Here is a 21,666-nt window from a genome sequence, read left to right as displayed (position 1 = left end):
AAGCCTAGACTACAGAAAGTGATGGGAAAGACAGAAAAGCAACCAAAAATGAATTAAAATGGAAACAGGAATAGGGTAGATGCACAATCAGGAATAATACACAATGATCTTCTGATTAACCATATTGGTGTCAGCCTTTGATACTGCAGGCCTAGATGGGAGGTAAATGGAAAGGGACCTCTGCTGCAAAATTAGGGTTCTTCTGATTGTATTTTACCTTCTGTCTCATAGTAATGGGTAATAGAGTCTTGAAAACCCCAAATCCGACCTCGTAGGAGTATCTAGACCAGAAAGATTAGAAGAGTCTCAAAGGAATAAGCTCCCTCTGGATAGGTATGGACTAATAATAATAATAACAATAATAACAATAGTTAGCATTTATATAGTGCATACTCTATGCTAAGGCTTTCCAAATATTATTCCATTTGATCCTCACAACAACCCTGGGAAGTAAGTGCTATTATTATCCCTATTTCAAAGATGGGGAAACTGAGGCAAACAGGGGTTAAGTGACTTACCCAAAGTCACAAAGCCAGCAAATGTCTGAGGCTGGACTTGAACTCAGGTCTTCCTGACTCTAGGCCCAGCACTTTTTCCACTATGCGTCCTAGCTATCTAGACAGCTACAGAGAAATAGGGAAGCTTATCACCAGGGTGGCCACAAGGTGAAGAATATTTTGGCCATAATTCTTTTTTTTTGGGAGGGGGGCAGTGAGGGTTAAATGACTTGCCCAGGGTCACACAGCTGGTACATGTCAAGTGTCTGAGGCTGGATTTGAACTCAGGTCCTCCTGGATCCAGGGCCAGTGCTATATCCACTGCGCCACCTAGCTGCCCCTGTTGGCCATAATTCTTGAAGACCATATACTAAATTATAAAGGGGTTATAATCTGTGTTGGTGGCGTGAATACTCACACCAAGGAAATTAGCAGAGCCTTGAAAAATTTAAATCCAAATATATACATTTTAGCGAAGGAGTGCTTATCATAGGGTAAGGTTTCCTGGATGAGGTGTGTTTTTGAGTAATGTTTTGAAATAGATGAGACACAGGAATTGGCTGAGAGAAAAGGTGTCACTAATGACCTTGTTTGTAATGATACTAGTAAAGTGGTGCAAAAGGGAGTATGGTAGACATGACATGCTTAATCTATTTAGATAGACAGGAGGTCTAACTTTAGATTAGTTCTGTTTAATCCAAAGAGCACCAGTAACCCTGTCCTAAGAGAATTATGTCTCTTAAAAAGCTTGAGGCACTGTAATATACACCTTTAGGCCATGTTGAAACACACATAACTGGTTTGGGATTAAATTCAGTCTAATCACTTGTTATCAAGCAATTATTTTCAAGGTAACTGCTTGTTTGAATTTAATATTGGCTTAAATTCAAACACAAACTTTTCTCAAAAGATTTAGCTCCTAATATGTAGCCCTACATACAGCAGATATTCAGTACATGTGGTTGTGATAAGGAAGAGGATCTTTGTGAGCCAGAGAGGAGACAGGGATGTTTTTTTCCCACTGTGCCAAGGGAGGGCAAGTTATTTTCTCAGGGTCACCCAGCAAGTTGGAATTACACTTTGGAATTCCCTACTTATAGGGATCTTAGAATCTCTCAACATTGTCTCCTAAGGTAGCTATTGACTGCAATTTATTGGACAGCATGTGATCACATCTAGCTGACTAATCTTTCAGTATCAGTGTTAACCACATGGCTTTTGTTTATTGGAATCCCTCCTTGCTGTTTTAGCCTCCCTCTCTTCTTGCTCCCAACATAGAAACAAAGGAAGACAATATCCTTTTCCCAAGGATTGCTAGTCATTCTCATACCATATGGATTAATTGGTTGTTTTTTTGGTTTGTTTTGTTTTGTTTTTTTGGTTTTGTTACTTCCTTCCTTCTGGGGCCCTGAAAGCTGGACACTGTGGGACCCCTGAGCTGATTGTCAATGGACAAATCAATGGTGAGAACTACAGTTATCGGGGCAGTGTGGTATACCAGTGCAACCCTGGTTTTCGCCTAATTGGAATGTCAGTGCGCATCTGCCAGCAGGACCATCGTTGGTCAGGGAAGACCCCTTTCTGTGTGCGTAAGTATGATAATAGCTTTCCCTAGCAGTGATGAAAGACAGGCAGTGCTTGCATTCAAAGGCAATGAGTTTGAAAGTGGTTTGGCGTATGGGGTGGAATGATATATGTATCTCACAGGTCTTTCTCTTGGGAATATTGAAGAAGAGAGTCTCTGGTTCAAATCTAACCCATTTCATTAGACTCAGTCCTTTGGTTTGGAGTGGAAAAGCTTAAGGAACTCTAGAATAGATATTGGAGCCAGTTTTCTTTTTAATGAAATGTAAGAAGACAAGACATGGCTTTAAAAACATTTTATACCTTTCCTTTCATTACCTGTCATTCCACCATTATAGCTTCATTCTTGTGGCTGTTAAAGGCTTTACAGTATCCAAAAATCCACTTTCAAAGTACAAATTTGGCTAGAAGATCATGCCTTGGGTAATCAGTTAATACTCAGTTATCATTAATACAACATTATATGTTAGCCAAGATGGGACAAACCCTAGGTATGGAGGAAAGGGTCCTGTAAAGGAAGATGGGAGCATGCAAAACAAGCTTTGTCCAGTGACCAGTTTTGCTTGTATCCCTTCCAACTTAAGACTGTGGGATGTAGAATATGGCTGATTTTTCCCCTGTCCTGAGATATGGACTCTCATGTTTATACTTTTTCCCCAGAGTATAAAAAAGTACTACCCTTCAGCCCAATTCTTGGCAGCCTTTTGGATAGAGAGTAAGGTGAAGCCCTCAGCCATATTCTCCCTCACACATATGTCTACACAGAGCCCCATTTTAACTTCCTGTATCAATGTTCTACTCTACCCCAGGACTCAGACTGCCCAGATCAGGCTTTCAGCCATAGACTGGGCTGCTGTGGTCATTCTTCTCCTATTTTGGTTACAGCTATCACCTGTGGACACCCAGGCAATCCAGCCAATGGCATCACACAGGGTAGTCAATTTAACCTCAATGACATGGTGAAGTTTGTCTGCAATGAGGGGTATGTAGCAGAGGGACCTTCAGGAGCCCAGTGCCTGGCCAATGGTCAGTGGAGCAACACACTGCCTGTCTGCAGAAGTAAGTCTTCCTGCCTGGTATACTGCATGTTTCATTTCTGACTCCTCCTGGATGTCTGGGGCCCAAGAACAAAGGTCTTCCATGATAGCACAATCTTAGCCTCCTGAAAAGTCAACCACACTTTCAGATTCTGTTTTCTCCAAGCCATCTTTCATATCTTTGGTTTACATGTTTGATCTGGTAACTCCACTCCTCAAAAACCTTCAAAAAGGGTTCCAAATTGTTTATAAAATGTACCTGTTAAAGTTGCAAAATGATGCATAACTAGGAGCCATTCTTATGTAAAGGTAATTTTTTATGAATTTGTAATCTCCTCAGTGAGGAAATGGACCTCCCAGTGAGGAACACCCTCTGCCAATGCACCTTCTCTGTTACTGCTTTCAAGTGTTGCCAGGACTAATGAGAGGCTGGGTGATTTGTCTAGTGGTAATACATCCATCAGGGACTTGGTCTTAATCTAGAAGTGAAACTTGAGTCAGCTCTCCATCCACTTGGCCATGTCCTCTGATTGTGAAAAGTAGCCTTATCTTGGGCACCTCTGTGAATGAGGTCACAATCTTTCTTAATTTCTAGGCAGTTTTGGTCTCACACTGAACTGCTGCTAATACTCATTTGTGGGACATTTCCTTGTCTTGCTGATATGGTCTCTGTATTTCTCAACCATTCCTTCATAATTTCCACAGTTAACACCCTAGTTCAGCCTCTTTCTGCTGTCATTAACCTCTTGACCTGTCTCCCCACACACACTTGCTGCTAAGTTGATTTTCCTAATACACTGTTCTAATGTATCATTTCCCTGCTCAAATAAAGACCAGATTCTACAGTGGGATATTATCTAAGATAAGGCAAAATCTAGCTCTTTCCAGATGTAATTCACATAACCCCTTCTTTATTTGCTCCAAGTTTCAGTCAAAATGAATAAAGGACTCAAACATTTATTAAACACTTAATATGTGCAAAGCACTGTGCTATGTGCTAAGGTTGCAAAAAGAAAAGTAAAACAAGCCCCTGCCTTTGCATTCTGGTAGGAAAGACAACACATAGAGAAAATTCCAGCTACAAATCAGATGGAAAAGTTTTATAGATCTTACAATGTCTCAGCAAAGGAGATAGAAATTGCCACTTCTTTAAAGTCATTTCCACTGAAAAAAAAGTATCATTTTCTAATGTCAAACCATTGGATAGGACCAAGGACTCTGGGGACAAGAACTTTCTTTCCTGGGTGTTTTCAGTAGACATGACTGTAGCACCTCTAGGAGAAATTGCCAGGCTGCATCTTCACAGGGGTAACTTCTCAGGGTCATGGCTGAGGACACTGTGCTGTCAGCATTGCTATTCTCAAGGCTCTTGGGCTCAAGATGCTGCTTTGTCTCTATCAGTCTCTATGGGTAGATAGATGGTAGTTAAGGTGGTGCTGTTGATTTGACTTACTTGGCTCATGTTGCCTCCTTTCTTGCTCTCAGGGTGCCTTGATGTTTCAGTCAGGCTGTCTTGCCTGCCCTGCAGGTGGCCATTTCTGGCAGTTGGTAGGAATGGCTGGTTCATTCTCTATAGGTGCAGACTCCCTGGCTGGAAGCAGGCCCGGTGTTTAATGGAGCGATGCTACTCCTGAGGCCCTTCTGCCCATCTGCCTGTTAGTGGCACTTGATCATCAGTTGCTGCTGATGGTGCCGAGGAAGGGTTTCTCAGTAATTTCTCCCCACAGTGATGGCTATAGGTACTGAGCAGGAATATACTACTTTCTGCCCATCAGATACATTCCATGTTTTTCTGGCCTTATGTTTGTGTTTACTCTCTTCCCTATACCTGGTTTGCTAACCCTAAATACCATCTCCACATCTTGACTTCTTATTAATTTTTCAATACTCAGAAAATACCAACATTTCTATGAGATCTCTTCTCATCAACCTACTAGAATGGACAGTTCCAGAGGGATCTTCTAGTTTATCATATTCTAATGTATGAGACAGTTATCTCTGTTGATCTTATTTCCCTACTGGATTTTAAATTCCTTGAGAACTTTTATCAAGGTTATTTTAATTATGTTCAGCTATCTTTGTTCCCATAAATAGGAGAATCTCAGGATATCACACTACATATAGAAAATCTCTCTTCTTTCTGAACTGGACTACCTCCATGGCCATGGTAAACCCCCTTTACAAGCATATATCTCCATGTTTTATGTCCTCCTTGCTTTTGGTCAGATGATCATTGAATAAAGTCATTTCAGTTGACATTTCACTGATTTCATTCAAGCCCTAGAACGCTGCAGAGTATCCTGAAAGAGATCTATGTACATTCGGGAAAGTCTGGACTAATAATCCACTCAGGAAAAAAAGTGGATGAATAATGCCAATTGTACAGGTTGTGAACAAGACGTGGAGGAAGGATAGAGAAGGAGAGGGCAGGAGGGATTACATTTAGAGAATCGTGCCTTCTCTTTTTAATGGCCATATTCTGCTGGGGATACTGTAGTGACTGTGAATCGCTTAATACCACAATCACCAAAGAAACCAAATTATTAATTACCCAGATGGCAATGAATGAAGGGACACGTGATGAGTGTAACTAGGGGTTAGCATATTACTGATAATTCATGCCCAAGTTATTTGACTGGAAAAGGAGGTGGGTTGGTCAGGTAGCAAGCACAATGAATAACAGATGACAACTCAGGCTGCACTGGGAACCTTAAAGATATGAAAGAAACTCCCAGTATGTTTGGTGAACCCTTCGTGGAGTATATATAGAAGGACATGGACAAAAGTTGGATGGGATGAGAAGTAGTCATGACTATGTTGCAGCTTGCACTCATAGGAAGCACTCACAATTGTGAGGTCACAGATCCATTGGGAGTATTTTAAATCTTAGCAAAGACATTGATGGGCCAGGGAAAGTGACCACGATGGGGAGGAAATCAAAACTTGCCATAAGAGAATCAGTTGACGATTTGGGAGAGAGGTGGGACATATAGCAAGACTCTGGAGCTCCTCTCCCAGCTCTCACTTGCACTAACAAACTGCAACCCCCAGAGTTAAGAGGCTTCTTCTTAGCCCCGGGATTCTAGGGGTAACCCTATGAGGTTGAGAGAAGTCTTTCTGATGCTCATGAGTCTTTCTGGCATCCTCTACCTCTTCACCACCCTGACCCCCAACTAACTACTGCTGTCTCTTTGGTAGAGTCAATTAGTTTTTAGAAACAAGTAATTACTACAGTGGTATATTTGGTATCTAATACATCTCCACTGCTGCATACAGAGTCCAGGCTAAAGTGGGCTTGAAGTATGTGTGACACAGCTCCTGGGAGACCTTTTCCTGGGCTCTCCTCAAGATGTTCCTTTTAGGGGCAGCTAGGTGGTACAGTGGATAGAGCACTGACCCTGGATTCAGGAGGACCTGAGTTCAAATCCGACCTCAGACACTTAATACTTACTAGCTGTGTGACCCTGGGCAAGTCACTTAACCTCCAATTGCCTGCAAAAAAAAAAAAAAAAAGAAGAAGAAAGAAAGAAAAGAAAAGAAAAAGAAAAAAAGATGTTCCTTTTAGTTATGATATAGATTTTCTTCTGGACTTCCTATAGAGCCTTGAATGTGTCTTCATCGTGTTCAGTCTATCCTTGGCTCTTGGTCCAGATACTTCAGTGAGCCACAGCTATTTGGGGTGCTTTAGGGTGTTGATGAAAAACCCAAATCCTCCAAAGCCCTCTCTGGTCCTGTGCAGTTCACAGTATCTTCTCTGGAAAGGTGGTGTGGGCAAGGCAGCTGAGGTCTTTGTCGAGGCTTGGCTGGAAGCTTCTGCTAGATGCACGTCTTCTGGTTTTGTACACGCCCCACCAGGTGTGACCAAGCCCAATCTAAGCAAACTAGGCAACATCTGCTTTCTTTTATGGAATCCAGGTTAATAGAACCTTTAGCCTGTATTCGTTTTCTATTTTAAAAAGACAAAAGCTAGTTTTCCTTCTGCCATGGATTCCTGGCCTTCAGTACCAAACAGGCAATTCTCCTTTGTCTCCAGTTTTCTTCATTCAGCCAATCAATCGACAAACGTTTAAGAGATCTACTACATACAGTCTTCTCTACAGGATCTGCTTTATCAAGTGGCTTTCCAATACATCTCAGTTGATTTTGGCTTTTTACACTTACATCGGAATCCATGATTTACTGATTGGGTGAACAGTTGAGAAGTATTCTCACCTTGGTTGAGGTGTTAGGGGTGGCATCTTGTTACCTCCTTTAAGTGGGGGATGGTAATTGTTTGGGCAGACCTCCCTCCATACTTGCTTAATGAACAAATGAGACTTGACAACTGTCTTCCAGCATGTGAAGGACTATCATGTGGAAAAGGAATTCAGCTTGTTCTGCTTGACCCCAAAGAGACCAGTGTGAAACTTAACTGTAGTGGTTACAAATTCATGGGAGGGAGACCGATTGTGGTTCGACAGAGAGAAAAATGTCCTAACAATTGCAGCTGTCCTAAAGCAGAATGATGATTATCCCCTGGGAGTAGCAAGCTCCCTCTTCACTGGAGGTATTTATGCAGGTGTTGGATAGCCCGAGTCAGCACTGTTGTAGATGAACTCTGAAATCCCTTCCAAGTGTGCAATGCCTAGGTCCTTAATAAATGTTTGACTGAATAAGTGAAGAAGACCAGAGATAGGAAAGGATTGCCTGTTTTACACTGAAGGACCCTGGATCCACAACAGAGGGAAAATTAGCTTTTGGTTTTTTTTAAATAGAAAAAAAAAATACCAGGGTTCTATTCACTTGGATCTACTGTTAGAGAGGGTTTTAAAAACTATTTGCAACAGTTCTGTGATTATTATCAATTAAAGGACAAGAATGTACATTGGGGAGAGTAAGATAAGAGGATGGTAATGGCAGAGAGATAAAGGCTTGGGGAACAATCAGAAGACACTCACCTAAAGAGGGGGGTGTGGGTGGTAAAGATTGAGGATTTCTATGGAGAAGCATCGCCATCTTGTGGCCTTTTAGGAAGTGACTATTTGTTGTTTCCTTCTCTAGCTCATTTTGCAGATGAGAAACTGGGATGATGGCTAAGTGCTGAACTTGGGGTTAGGGGACCTAGTTTCAGATCCTGAACTCTCAGACCTTCAGTTTATAAAATGTAAAAATAACAATAAAAATAATAGCTAGCATCATATAGCACATACTATGTGCCAGACACTATGCTAAGCACTTTACAAATATCTCATTTAGGCCTTTCAACAGCAGGGAGGTAGGTTCTGTAATTGTCCTCATTTTAAAGATGAAGAACTTGAGGCAAACAGGATTAAGCAACTTGCCCAGGGTCATACAGCTAGTAAGTGTTTGAGAAGAGATTTGAACTCCTCACCCAGTACTCTCTACACTGGGCCACCAGCTGCCCTCCAGTAGCTTAGGATAATACTCTCACTACCTATTTCTATGAAATTCACAGTTTATTTCTATGTTATTTGTGAGGAAAGTACTTTGTTGTTGTTGTTGTCTCTTCATTTGGGGTTTTCTTGGGAAGGATACTGGAGTGATTTGTCATTTCCTTCTCCAGTAGTTTAAGGCAAACAGGTTAAGTGACTTGCCCAGGATGACACAACTAGTGAGTGTCTGAGGCCAAATTTTAACTCAGGTCTTCCTGACTCCAGGCCCTGCACTTTTATCTACTGAGTCACCTTGCTCTTGCATTTAGGAAACCTTAAAATATTCTGGCAATGTGTTGTTACCATTACATAGGATTTGTCATTTCAAATGCCACTGTAAAACATAAGTAGAAGTGTATCTTATTTGGAAAGTTGTTTCTATCCCAGTGGCTTGATGCTTCTTAAAACCACCATCTATACATACCATTCTTCAGTAGCATCTGTAGTTAAATGAAAATACAGTTTGGGTGCTTTTAGCCTATGTACAAGTTTGAAACCTAAAGAGATAAGCACCAAGTGCTTCCCTGATCACTAATCACTTTACTCCAGCTCTTTCAGTAGTAAGAAGACAGGGCCTGTTGTGCTCTTAGTGCCTCCCTAACTCCCTTCTTTCTCTAAGGCCTTCTAAATTGTGACCACTACCAAGCAGAAGACCCTGTTCCTATCCTGAGAAACTCTTTATTAATCTCATGCTGTAATGGGAAGAGCATTGTCCTGGGAATCAGAAGGCCTGGGTTCTAATCTGGGCCATGTAACTGATAAACTATGTGACCCAAAATAAAGTACTTCTTCAATCTCAGCACCAATAAATGAGTTGTTTCTGAGCCCTTTCTCTAATTTTTCTTGGTCATATTATTTTACTTTCCAACCTCTTAACACTATTTCGATCCTCAGCCTCATCAAAGTATAATATTTTTTGTTTGATTATTTTTTGCTTTTCTCTTGATCATTTCTTTAATCCTGATGAGAAATGCTTTACTGTCCTTGGTATGCTGAAGATTAGAGAAAAAATTGTTTCTCTAGACCAGAGATTCCCAACTTGCAGTTCATGAACTCATATCTCCCCTCTCTTACCCCTTAGTAGTTTGATTACTGTATTTAAATATAATTGGTTTCCTTTGTAATCCCAAATCCATAAAATCCTATTTTTTGTATTTCAAAACATTGTGAGAAGGGAGCCATAAATTTCACTAGATTACCAAAAGTACCAAGATGCAAGAATCCCTTCCTAGAACTTAAATATTTTCCAAATGATGAGAGAAAAGTTGCCTCTGGAAGAAACACAAACATAAAACAGCCCTGATAAATCATTAAAACAGTTCTCTCATTTGTCATACTTTACTAATTTTGGTGCTTTGTTACCCACCAACTGTTCCCAAATACAAAACCAACTTCCCGGGGCAGCTAGATGGCTCAGTGGATAAAGTACTGGCCTTGGATTCAGGAGGACCTGAGTTCAAATCCAGTCTCAGACACTTGACACTTAACTAGCTGTGTGACCCTGGGCAAGTCACTTAACCCTCATTGCCCTGCAAAAAACCAAACCAAACCAAACCAACTTCCCTATTAAAGTCATGGTATAGTTGCTGCCATGGTGAGCTTTTTCACATTGATGTCATGGAGTAGCATCGAAGGCCTTCTCCCACCCACTCATACAACTACTTGTAAGTTGATCCTTTGAAACACTTCAGAACCCCTGGCCACTTCTGGCCTTTTCGCTTCTGCCACTACTCAGGAACTGGCTGCTTTCCTTATCACTGGACCACCTTGCATAGAAAGCACTTTGGTAAGGATAAAGAACTTTGAATCCTGTAGTGTACTATGAAATTCCTATAGAATTCATAAAGCACTGTATAAATGCACGAGAGTGCTCTTATTATTGTTGTTGCTGCTTCTCATCCCTGAAAAATAATTCTTTCAGGATCTTAAATTACATTTTATTTCTCCAGATACTAAATGGTTCCTGCACCAATGAAATATCCTAGAAATCGCTCATTGCCCTCTCCTCTTTCCTCTCTTCTCCCCCCCCAAAAAATGGATTTTAAGTAAAAAAATTACATATAAACCATTCTACTGGGCACTGTTAATATAAAGACAGCAATGAACCAGACCTTGTCTGTTTCTCTCTTTAGACAGCAAAGGAAAACTGGGGAATATATCTAAGTCATTGATTAGGAAAGAATGAGCCCCAAATTAGACTGGTTTGCCCCTTGCCTGAGTGTGCAGCTGAGACTTCTGCTCCCTCTGATTCAGTAGTACTGCAGTACAGCATATAAAGCTGTACTCTCATCCTGAGTGATCAAAGAAATTATTACATGCTGTTTTCCAAAGGATCTTATTCCAGAACAGCCTTAATTCCATTCTCCCCCTCCTCCAACCTCTGATCCACCACCAAAGAGTGTGACACCTCCTTACTCAGAGGTATCACACAACCCCAGTGGTGAGGGGGAGGCCAAGGATCTCAACATTCCCTGAGTGTGATTAGAACCAGATTAAAATGTAATTGGGGGATTGGGGGGGGGCACAGCTAGGTGGCACAGTGGATAAAGCACCAACCCTGGATTCTGGAGGACCTGAGTTCAAATCCCGCCTTAGATACTTGACATATACTCGCTTTGTGACCCTGAGTAAGTCACTTAATCCCCATTGCCCCCGCCCCAAATGTAATTGGGAAATAGTTAATGAGACAAATAACTTTTTTAAAAAAACCAGTAGAACAGAGATAATGTTAATATGTGCTTTTCTAAGTCAAAATTTGGCTGCAAGGATCCTTGTGTATGGTTTGGTGGCTCCTGTTCTTATGTGAGTTTAACACCACTGTCCTTATTCATTTTTAGCTTAGGGGCTCTTGCTATAATAGAAAGGTATGCTAACTTGGATTTTACATTTATTGATTTTAATTTTGGGAGGAAATCTTCTAATACCTTTGACTTCCCTGTTATTTGTTTGCAGTCATCAACTGCACAGATCCTGGACATCAAGAAAATAGCATCCGGCAGATCCAGTCAAGTGGCCCCCACCGTTTCAGCTTTGGAACCACTGTGTCTTATCAGTGCAACCATGGTTACTACTTACTTGGGACGCATGTGTTGACTTGCCAGGGGGATGGTACATGGGACCGATCGCTCCCTCAGTGTCTCTGTAAGTTGACAAGATAGCTCAGTTTTAGTGCTAATGTAAGGAAGAGCGTCCTAATAATTAGAACTATCTTCAAGTGGAATGATCTATCTTGGGAGGTCTGGGATTCCTCCTCACTGGAGGAATTCTTTCTGAAGATAGAGTCTAGGAATTAGAGGGATTGTAGAGGAGATTTCTGGTCAGGTTAGACTCAATCTCTTTTAACTGTAATCTGTAATGGTTCGCTTCCTTATTTGAAGGACATAATGTTCCCTGTTCTTGCAGAAAATAAGAACCATCATTGTTATATATAAATGACATGTCGGTGGGAATTTCAGATAGGTTGTAAATTATCTAGGAGCAAGTTACACAGTCAATTGATCAAAAACTTCAGACCAACCTAGGAAAAAGAAAAATATATCGATATGTGTTGTGTATGTTGAAATAACATTTCCCCCAAATATTTATAAGAATTTTATATTCCTTTCTTTGGGAAACCTGGATTTGGTCCCTTTAATCATTACAAATGCCATGGTTATTTAGGGTTACTACATTCTTTATTTTTTTTACCTCTTCCAGTGGTCTCCTGTGGTCATCCTGGCTCTCCACCCCATTCCCAGATCTCAGGGGACAGCTACACTGTGGGATCAGTTGTGCGTTACAGCTGCACGGGCAAGAGAACTTTGATTGGCAATGCCACTCGAATGTGCCAGCTGGATGGACACTGGAGTGGCTCTCTACCACATTGCTCAGGTGTGATCATAGGGATAGTAGTCTGGGAAGAGTGAAACAGTTACTTTTTACTGGCCTCATGCAAAGCTTGGGTGAAGCAGAGGGAAAGAGGACCTCAAAGCCCATTAAAACCATTTGGAAGACTTATTTCACCCAGATTGTATTGCTACTTGTCACATTTTCTGGTCTTCTCCAGAACTTGAAAGTTCAGAGTTCTATTTCATTCACTCAGGAGTCTCTGTCTAATCCAGGCATTGGGTTTCTGATACCCACCCTTTCCCCCTCTTATCATTTTTATGCCTTCCTTTCTGTCTGGTCTCCTTTCTCTCTTTCCTCAAATTGGCCTGGCTTCTGTGGGCTATATGATACAAAGGGGTTGAAGCATAATGGAGGAGGTGAGCCTGGTATTTATTTTATAGAACAGGAATTTTGGAGAACTAAGTGGAAGGAACACAGAATGCTTTATAGGTCATTCATAGACTAAGACCATTCCACCATCATTGAGGTGAGAAATGAAGCTCCCATAAAGAACTTTGTTCATACATTTCACTTATCACTACTTATCTATCATACCTCACTTCCAGGAAAAGATTTGATAAATTCATTCAAACTCAGGTATAAGTGGCTTAAAATGTTATCTCACCCAAGGGTATTTATGCTGGGACAAGGAACAAAGCCTTCCATATATTATTGCTAAAATCTGCCTCCCAAAGTTTCCCCCTATTTGTCCATTAAGCTCCTTCAAACCCTTTCTGCTCTCTGGGTCCAAACAGAGTCCAATCCCTCTTCTCCATGACTTTGGCTACTTGTAGGATCATAGATAGAGAATTAGAAGGTAACTTAACTGGTCCAACCCCATCATTTTATAGGATGATAAATTCTTTGGCCACAATAATTTTCAAAGGCTTCCTTCACTGACAGTGATCACAACCTCAGAGAAGCTGTTACTACTTTCTCAGCATCTATATTGAGTCAGTCATCAATTCCTATTCATTCTATCTCCAAGATATCTCAAAGCTCTCGCTTTCCATTTCTACTCCTACCCCCAGAGTTCAGGCCTTCCTTACCATTTGCTTTGACTCTTAAAAAGGTAGGGTGGCTTAATAAATGAAATGTTGGATTTAGAGTTAGGAAGATCTGCCTGTAAGTCTCAGTGGCACCACATGAGCCTGGGCAAGCCACTCAGCTCCTTGAAGTTTCAATTTCCTTATCTGCAAAATAGTAATAGAAATACCTGTAATAGCCCTATAACTTACAGGGTTATTGTGCGGCTCAAAAACAAGGGATTTAAGGCACTTTGCAAACTTTAAAATACTATGAATATCAGTTATTTATGCCCTCTGAAGTCCCTTCCAACTCCAGAATTCTGTGATGTCTTTTTATCATCTTCTGTCCCTCAGTCATGAATTTAAGCCTTTGGATTGCCTTTATTCTTCTCAGTATTCCCCACAGTGTACTAAGTATTCACTGAATGTCTAGCAATTGAATGAATGCTGCTAAATATACCTAAGTGTTAGAAGCAAGAAGAGGAAGAGATGTGGCTACTCACTGACTTTTTATAACAATTGGTGAAAGATCCTAAAGAGAGATGCTCTTTTGGCTAGATTTAAGTTCTTTCTTTGGTCAGAGTGAATCCTAGAAAGAAGACATTAAAATATTAGAACTTTTACCTAAATGACCTAAAAACCCTTATATTTTAAAGTCCCTGAAGCTACATTTTGCCTTTAAAAGGTTAGTCTAGTTTTAGACTCATGAAGTTCTCCTGCTTACTTTCCCTTTTTATAGCCTTTTTATATGGTGTTACAAATAGCTGGGTTGTTCCCAATGACTGTAAATGTTTCTGTCTGATTTCTACCTGGCCTCTGTGGTAGACATAAGCCAACATTAACCAAAAGGCAGTTACGGAATTATTTTGGAATAATATGAGGTCATCTAACACAGCCAGATTTTTAAAGGAGATACTCCCAGAATGTAGTAGTTCACATGGCTTCTTATCTTTAGCCATAATCCCAGCAATTAACTTTCCTACTTCTCATTTCCACCATCTTCTATTCCTTATACCACATTAATACAGTGGATTTGTTTGATTCTGACCAGCAGGTAGCAGTGTGGGAATCTGTGGGGATCCAGGCATCCCACCTCATGGCATCCGTCTGGGAGATGAGTTTGTTATTGGAAGTCTGATGCGATTCAGCTGTGAACCTGGCTATGTGCTCCGAGGGTCATCAGAGAGGACTTGCCATATCAATGGCTCATGGAGTGGTACCCAGCCTGAGTGTGAAGGTAATGCATGGAGTTTTCTTCCTATTACCTGCTCTCTCCCACCTCCTCCATTCCCTTTCTCAAAATTGTCCAGTTAAATTCATTACTCGTGTAGAACTTTGATCAAAGAATAAAAAAGCAAGATGAATATTGAGCAGAATATTTGAAAGTGCTCTTATCTCTCTTCTCACCCCCCCCCCTCTCAACCAATGTTTCTAGTATTGAGGGAAGTTTTCTAGAATCAAACTCTGTACTGAGGCCTGAGGTGATCAAATTTATATACCCTAAATTTATCCCTGTCCTCATCACCTAAGGATCCTCCTCATATTGGGACTCAATCGATCTTCCTCACTTAGTCGAAATTGGAAATAGTAATAACAATAGCTAACACTGATATCATGCTTACTATGTGCCCTGAGGCACTGTGCTAAGTGCTTTACATTGTTATCTCATTTGATCCTCACAACAACCCTGGGAGGTTGGTATGCTCATTATCCTTAATTTCCAGATGAGGAAAATGAGGCAAATGGCAATTAAGTGACTTGCTTAAGCTAGTAAGTGTCTGAGGCTGGAGTTAAACTCAGATCCTCCAGACTACAGGCATGGCACTCTAGCCACGGCATCATCTAGCTACTTCTTGATGACTAGTATATCTAGATAAAACCTATAATGAAAAAGCACCCATTGGTAATAGAAGCAATGAACCACAAAAATACTATTAAATTGACAGTATTGAAGCTTGCAAATATTACTACTCCAAATGCTTTGGGGCTTTGCTTTTCCTTTGATGGGACCAGGTGTGTGGTGGACTGGTGTTTCAAAGCAAAAAAAACCAACAAAAAACACAAATTGATTACTCTGTGTGTATATTTATATGTGTGTGTTTATGCACACACATATACATACATGCACATTATGTTTTAAATTATATATGGACATTCTGGGAATTCTAGGAAATAGTATAGATTGAAAATGGCTTGAAGAAACAAATTTCTAACTGACAGAGGTCCACAACAGGTTTTTTTAAATTAAAAATTATTTAGTATTTTCTTTTTCCCCAATTACATGTTAAAACAATTTTTAACATATGTTTTAAAAATGTTGAGTTCCAAATTCTCTCCCTCCTTCCCCACCCCCTCATTGAGAAGGCAAGCAATTTTACATAGGTTATGCATGTGAAGTTATGCAAAACGTTTCCATATTATCATGACAGGCTTTTAAGGGAAAATTTGGAGCCTCCTCTAATCTTTGAGGTAAGTTGAGGCATGGCATAGTGGGAAGGGCACTGTATTGAGAGTCTGAGGACCTCAACTTTGAGTCCAGGCTTTGCTGCTTACTGGTAGTGTGAACATAGGCAAGCCCTTTCCCTCTCTAGGCCTTAGTGTTTACTTATATAACATGAAGTAGGATCAGGTGATGTTTGAGGTCCCTTCCATATCTAAATCCAACAGTATCATGCATGGAGAACAACTAATTTTCAAAGAGGTAGATTCCTGTACTGGAGAGACCATATATTTGATAGAGTCTGGCATTTCTAATCAATTAGGCAGTCAATCATTCAACAGATGTTATTAAGCCCTAGAACCATTTTTGATGTATGAATGGCATATAATAAGTGCTTAAGTCTTTTGACTGATTGATTGCCCAGAGAGAGCTTCCAGTCTGTTTGAAAAGGTAACACTTCACAAACAAAATAGAAAACAAGGCAATAATTGATATATAGTTTTATGGCTATATAACTTATCTCTCTTTTTATTTGACTATAAACACCCTGAAAGCAAAGAATAAATCTCATTCATCCTAGCACAAGTTTTTTTGCATGGAGAAGGTACCTGAGGAATACTTGTGAAATGTATCCATACTTTACATATATAAGCAGTCCCTGACTTAACAGACAACCCCATTTGTATGCAAATAGTCACCTCTATACAAACACACAGCTCCAAACCAGTGGCATCGTGTGGAACTCAGCTTTCCTTCCCACTCTTCTACTAACCATTGTTTGCAATTGTTTGATATCTTCTCTCTTCTCACTTCACCCCTTGCTAGATCAGTCTAGGATGAGATCTAAAATGGTGATGAAGGAGAGGCTACATACCTTTTGTCTGTCTCTATCAGATTTTCATCTATATGTGGGCAGTTCTGAGCTCCTCAGGCTCTCCCTGTGGAGAGTGAAACTTATTGAATCACTTTGCTCATTTGGCTTTCTAGTGCTATCTTGTGGAAACCCAGGAACACCAAGCAATGCCCGGGTTGTGTTTAATGATGGCTTGGTTTTCTCAAGCTCAATCATTTATGAGTGTCGGGAAGGCTATTATGCCACAGGCCTGCTCAGTCGACACTGTTCTGTCAATGGCACTTGGACTGGGAGCTCCCCAGAGTGTACAGGTGAGCACTATAGTTGAAGGGAAGGGCAGGGTGTTGGTCAAGCATCAGGGTGTTGACATATCAATGTTTCTCTATGTGTTTACCATAGTACACACATATATGTGTATGAGTGGACATCTATACATGTATACATCTATACTGTATGTGGCTATACATATTTACCTATATGTATGTAAGAGTATATACCTATTCGGGTATGCATCTGTATACAGGTACATAAATGCAAGCATATACTGTATGTATATGTCTACATGTGTACAAGAGTATATATGTCCACAGCTGTACCTCTATAAATGTACACCTGTACTTGGGACCATGTAGGTCTGGACAGTATAAGCAAATACCTGAACATATAGTGTCTGTATATATGCATGTGTGTACACATGTGTGCATATTTGTATATGTGTGTGTACATACACATATAGATGTACATTTTGATGTGTGAATATGTACTGAACTGTGTGTAACTAGTATATGTATAAATCAGGACGTGGGTATGTGCGTGTATGTCTAGAGGTCTGTATCTCTAGATTATGTTCATGTATATCTGAACATGGCTATGTGTGCATTTGGATGTGTGTACATTTACTAGACTGTGTGTGTACATTTGGATATATGTACTATATGTCTGGATATATGGTTGGATGCATACAACTGGACTTGTATATGTGTATGTCTGGATAAATTTATATGTACAGCTGGATGTATGTTTGGACAGTTTTATATGTGTATATCTGAATGCACAGACTTTTACCATTTCATGTACATCTGGACACATGTGCACACACATCTACATGTATATCTGAATGTGTGTTGTTGTATATGTGGAAGTCAAGCTCTGGAAAAGAGTGGACAGTTGATTTGGGGAATGGTCAATTTTTTATCTCTTCCTTCCAGTTATAAACTGTGGTGATCCTGGAATTCCAGCTAATGGAATCAGACTCGGCAGTGATTTCACATATAACAAGACAGTGACATACCAGTGTGTCCCAGGGCATATGATGGAATCTGACAGAGCATCTTTGTTGAGATGCACAAAAGACCGGGTGTGGAATGGTACCAAGCCAGTGTGCAAAGGTGAGAATTGAGGCCCTCAGGTATAAATGGGGTAGACAGGGGAGGAGGTGTGGAGGGATGGACAGGATGTAAACTTGAGGCTTGTTCCCCATCTATTCTGTGAAGAAAAGAAAGGAAGAGGTCCAAGAGAATGCAGGGCAGTTGTAAAGGTCAATTGAGGTAAAATAGTTTGTACCCAAAGGTTGTACAAATGTGAGCTATTGTCATCATCATCATCTCTGTTAACTTGTATCCTGACCCTGATGTTAGAAACGCAGCTAACCACTCATAGTGTTGCACAGCTCTAGTGTTAGCAGCCCTAGTGTTGCTAGCAGGTCACTGTTCAAAAATTCCAAGCAGGCAGCAGGTGGTGAGTGAAGGCTTTATTCATCTTCAAGAAGATGGGCACTCTTCTGAATGTGTTGGAGAGTGCACTGAAGTAAGGTCCCTCACCTCTATTTATACTCCTCAAGAGGTCCCCTCTGACCAATCACATTAAGGCATTTCACTACCCCTCATTAACATACTTCCCCCCATCAACATACAGCATAATAATAACAACCAATCAGATTGTGCTAAGTAAACTAATAACAGTGCTAGAAACTAGTCGGGTGGTACCAGTTGACCCGTCAGGTTCTACAAACTACTGTACCGGGTCTTAACATATTCTGGGAAAGAGTGTCGGCTTCTCCTCAGAACAACGCTGTGTTAACGTACATAACTCTTCAAAAAAGAAAACCTGACTTGGGGTTTGACCAATCAGATTGCTCCATTTACCACCCAATCGGATTGTGGTCTCAGGCCCCAACCCTATGCTGGAGTAAGAATGTCCCTATTGCCCACTAAACAGTGCTTGTGTAAACAAAACCTTTCAAAACAAAACTCAAGTCAGGGCTTGAGCTCTGAGTCATGTGGGGATCACCCCAGGCACATCAAGGTGAACTCCCAGCCCAGCCCGAAACCCACAAAAACCCAGGCCCTTCTTCAGGCCCTGCTCGGGCCTAAGGCCCAGGAGCCTCAGCTCCTCAGAACCTCCTGTGATGGGCGGCCCCCTACTGGGAGGTTTGGGCAACAAAGCTGTAGGGCCTGAAACCAGACTCACTCTCTGGCTTTAGGGCTCTGAGAAGAGTCCAGATATAGTCTTTTCTCTCACTAACAAGGCAACCAAACAGTTGCTGTACATTAATTTAAAAAATGTCCTGAAAAGACACCCAGGGAAGAATCCCATCCTGCTGTTTCTTTCTTGGAAGGAAACAGCCTGAATCTCTGTATGCTCAGCTCTATAGCTTAACTTTCTGAGATTAACTTTCCAGGCCTATGTGAAGGCATCCCAGTCTGATTTTTATCTCTAAGGCTAAGGTGTGTGTGTGTGTGTGTGTGTGTGTGTGATCATACTGGGATCTTTGAAGATGGGACCTATGTTCTCTGTAACACCAGGGATTACCTAAAAGTAGAGGGGCATAAGTCCCCAGAGGCAGAGCTAAAGTTACTCATGTTGTCAGTGGACTTTGATGGAGTATGATTCCCCTGAGAAATCATCAAGATATAACTTAGACCTCTGGTTTCCTTTGCAGCCATCCTGTGCAAGGGACCCCCACCTGTTCCTAACGGGAAAATTGTGGGGTCTGATTTCATGTGGGGCTCAAGCGTGACATATGCCTGCTTGGAGGGCTATCAGCTCTCCCTACCTGCTGTGCTCACCTGTGAAGGCAATGGTTCCTGGAGTGGAGAGCTGCCCCAGTGTTTCCGTAAGTTGGTGTCAGAGTGGGATTGTGCTTTTATACAGAGAATCCAAGTGATCTCCTTTGGGGTGTAATGTTCCTACTGAACCCTGTCCTGGTCAGACCATGTCTAGAACATGGTGTTCTGTTCCAGGCACAATTTTGGAAGGATAACGAAGAGTTGGAGAGTGTCCAAGGAAAGATGAGGGTGGTGAAGGGCCTTTGAGATCATGTCATGTGAGCACTGGTTAAGGAGCTGAAAATTTTTAGCCTAGAGAAAACATATGAGAGATATAATAGTTATCTTCAACTATTTGAAGAGCTGCCACCTAGAAGAGGAATTGTACTAATTCTTCTTATCCCCAGGAGACAAGATTAGGAACAATTAATGCCACCTTTTATAATTCGCACTTCATTTTCTTTTTGTGATAAATGAAAATTCCAAGAGATATAATTTCTGGGTAATTTATAATCAATTTATTAATTATAGCTAGCAAATAATTAATACAATGATGATCGTTGACTTTCTCTCATAAACCAAAGACAAATTTTGAGGGCTACTGAGACTTTAAATACACTTGGGTGGGTATTTCCAACAGGCAGAAATCAACTCTGATTGATTACAATTAATGAGAGAATGAATATTATAAGAGATGGGTTTATTCTTATGAGGGGCTGGTTTTCTTAATTTCATCCTACATTGATTTATAAAAATCTTCCCAGATGTCTCTGAAAACCATACCCATCATTATTTCTTATAGCATAATAATATTCTATTACATTAATATACCACAATTTGTTCAGCCATTCTCCAATTGATGGGCACTCTCTTGGTTTCCAGTCTGATGGTAACTTTGTGGTATAGTGGATAGAGTGCTGGGCCTGGAATCAGGAAAACTTGAGTTCAGATCTGATCTCAGACCTGATCTCAGACATTTATTAGCTATATGACCCTGAGTAAGCCACTTAACCTCTGCTTTCCTCAGTTTCCTCAACTGTAAAATGGCAGTAATAGCACCTGCCTGCCATGGTTGTTGTGATGATGAAATGAGATAGTGGGGTAAGGTGCCTGGCACATAGTAGCCACTTAATAAATGGTGAACCAATTCACAGCATCAATAACTACATTAATGATGTTTTTTCTTATATCACCTCAAACATTTTATCATTTTCCTTTTTATCTATTTTTATCATCTTAGATATGCTGATGGATATGAGGCAGAGTTGCTTTAATTAGCATTTCTCTTATTTGGATGAATTAATTTTCAAAAGGACAATTTTAGATTGATGTTGGTAAAAATTTCTTCGCAATGAGAGCTATCCCAAAGTGGATTGGGCTGCTTCAGGAAGTAGTGGATTCTCCCTCACTGGAGGACTTCAGTTAAAGACTTGATGACTACCCCTCTTCCTAGAAGGAATTTTTGTTGAGATATGATTTGGGTCACATGACCTTTTAAGTCCCCTCCAACTCAGTTTTTTGTAATCTTTCTCTGCTGGGACCCATCATTTAACACTAGAATCACAAATTCTACTATTTGAAAGCAATCTCAAAGATTATCTAACCTAGGAGTTGGGATTCTATGTATAGCCCATGGGCTAGATCTGGCCTACTACCTCTTTTTATATGGCATGTAAGCCAAGAATGATTTTTCAAACTTTTTAATAAAATAACATTTTAGTTCAAAAAAGGTAAAAACCATTCTTAGCTCACAGCTATACAAAAACAGGTGGTATGCCACAGTCCACAGGCCATAGTTTACTGATCCCTGAAACCTATTAAGTAAACAGAGTTGTTTGCTCCTTCCCTGCATCCCAATACCTCAATACAGAGGAGATTCTT

At 40.6% G+C, this 21,666-nt stretch overlaps 1 protein-coding gene across 2 annotated transcripts in view; it reads left to right on the top strand.

The window, feature by feature from the left end:
- The window catches only part of CSMD2 (CUB and Sushi multiple domains 2), a 1,007,742-nt gene that overhangs the window by 954,503 nt on the left and 31,573 nt on the right, over positions 1-21,666 (top strand). Inside the window, exons 53-60 of one of the 2 annotated variants that reach the window (XM_043994712.1) lie at positions 1,913-2,086; positions 2,967-3,140; positions 11,503-11,691; positions 12,247-12,420; positions 14,500-14,682; positions 16,873-17,049; positions 17,947-18,126; positions 19,680-19,853. In XM_043994712.1, the coding sequence (XP_043850647.1) occupies positions 1,913-2,086; positions 2,967-3,140; positions 11,503-11,691; positions 12,247-12,420; positions 14,500-14,682; positions 16,873-17,049; positions 17,947-18,126; positions 19,680-19,853 (1,425 nt within the window). Of the gene's footprint in view, positions 1-1,912; positions 2,087-2,966; positions 3,141-11,502; positions 11,692-12,246; positions 12,421-14,496; positions 14,683-16,872; positions 17,050-17,946; positions 18,127-19,679; positions 19,854-21,666 lie in introns of both variants that reach the window. The other variant, XM_043994711.1, reaches the window with a different exon arrangement.

This window comes from Dromiciops gliroides, chromosome 3, assembly GCF_019393635.1.
Source record: "Dromiciops gliroides isolate mDroGli1 chromosome 3, mDroGli1.pri, whole genome shotgun sequence".
Classification (NCBI taxonomy): domain Eukaryota; kingdom Metazoa; phylum Chordata; class Mammalia; order Microbiotheria; family Microbiotheriidae; genus Dromiciops; species Dromiciops gliroides.
This window is presented reverse-complemented; position numbering and strand designations above follow the sequence as displayed.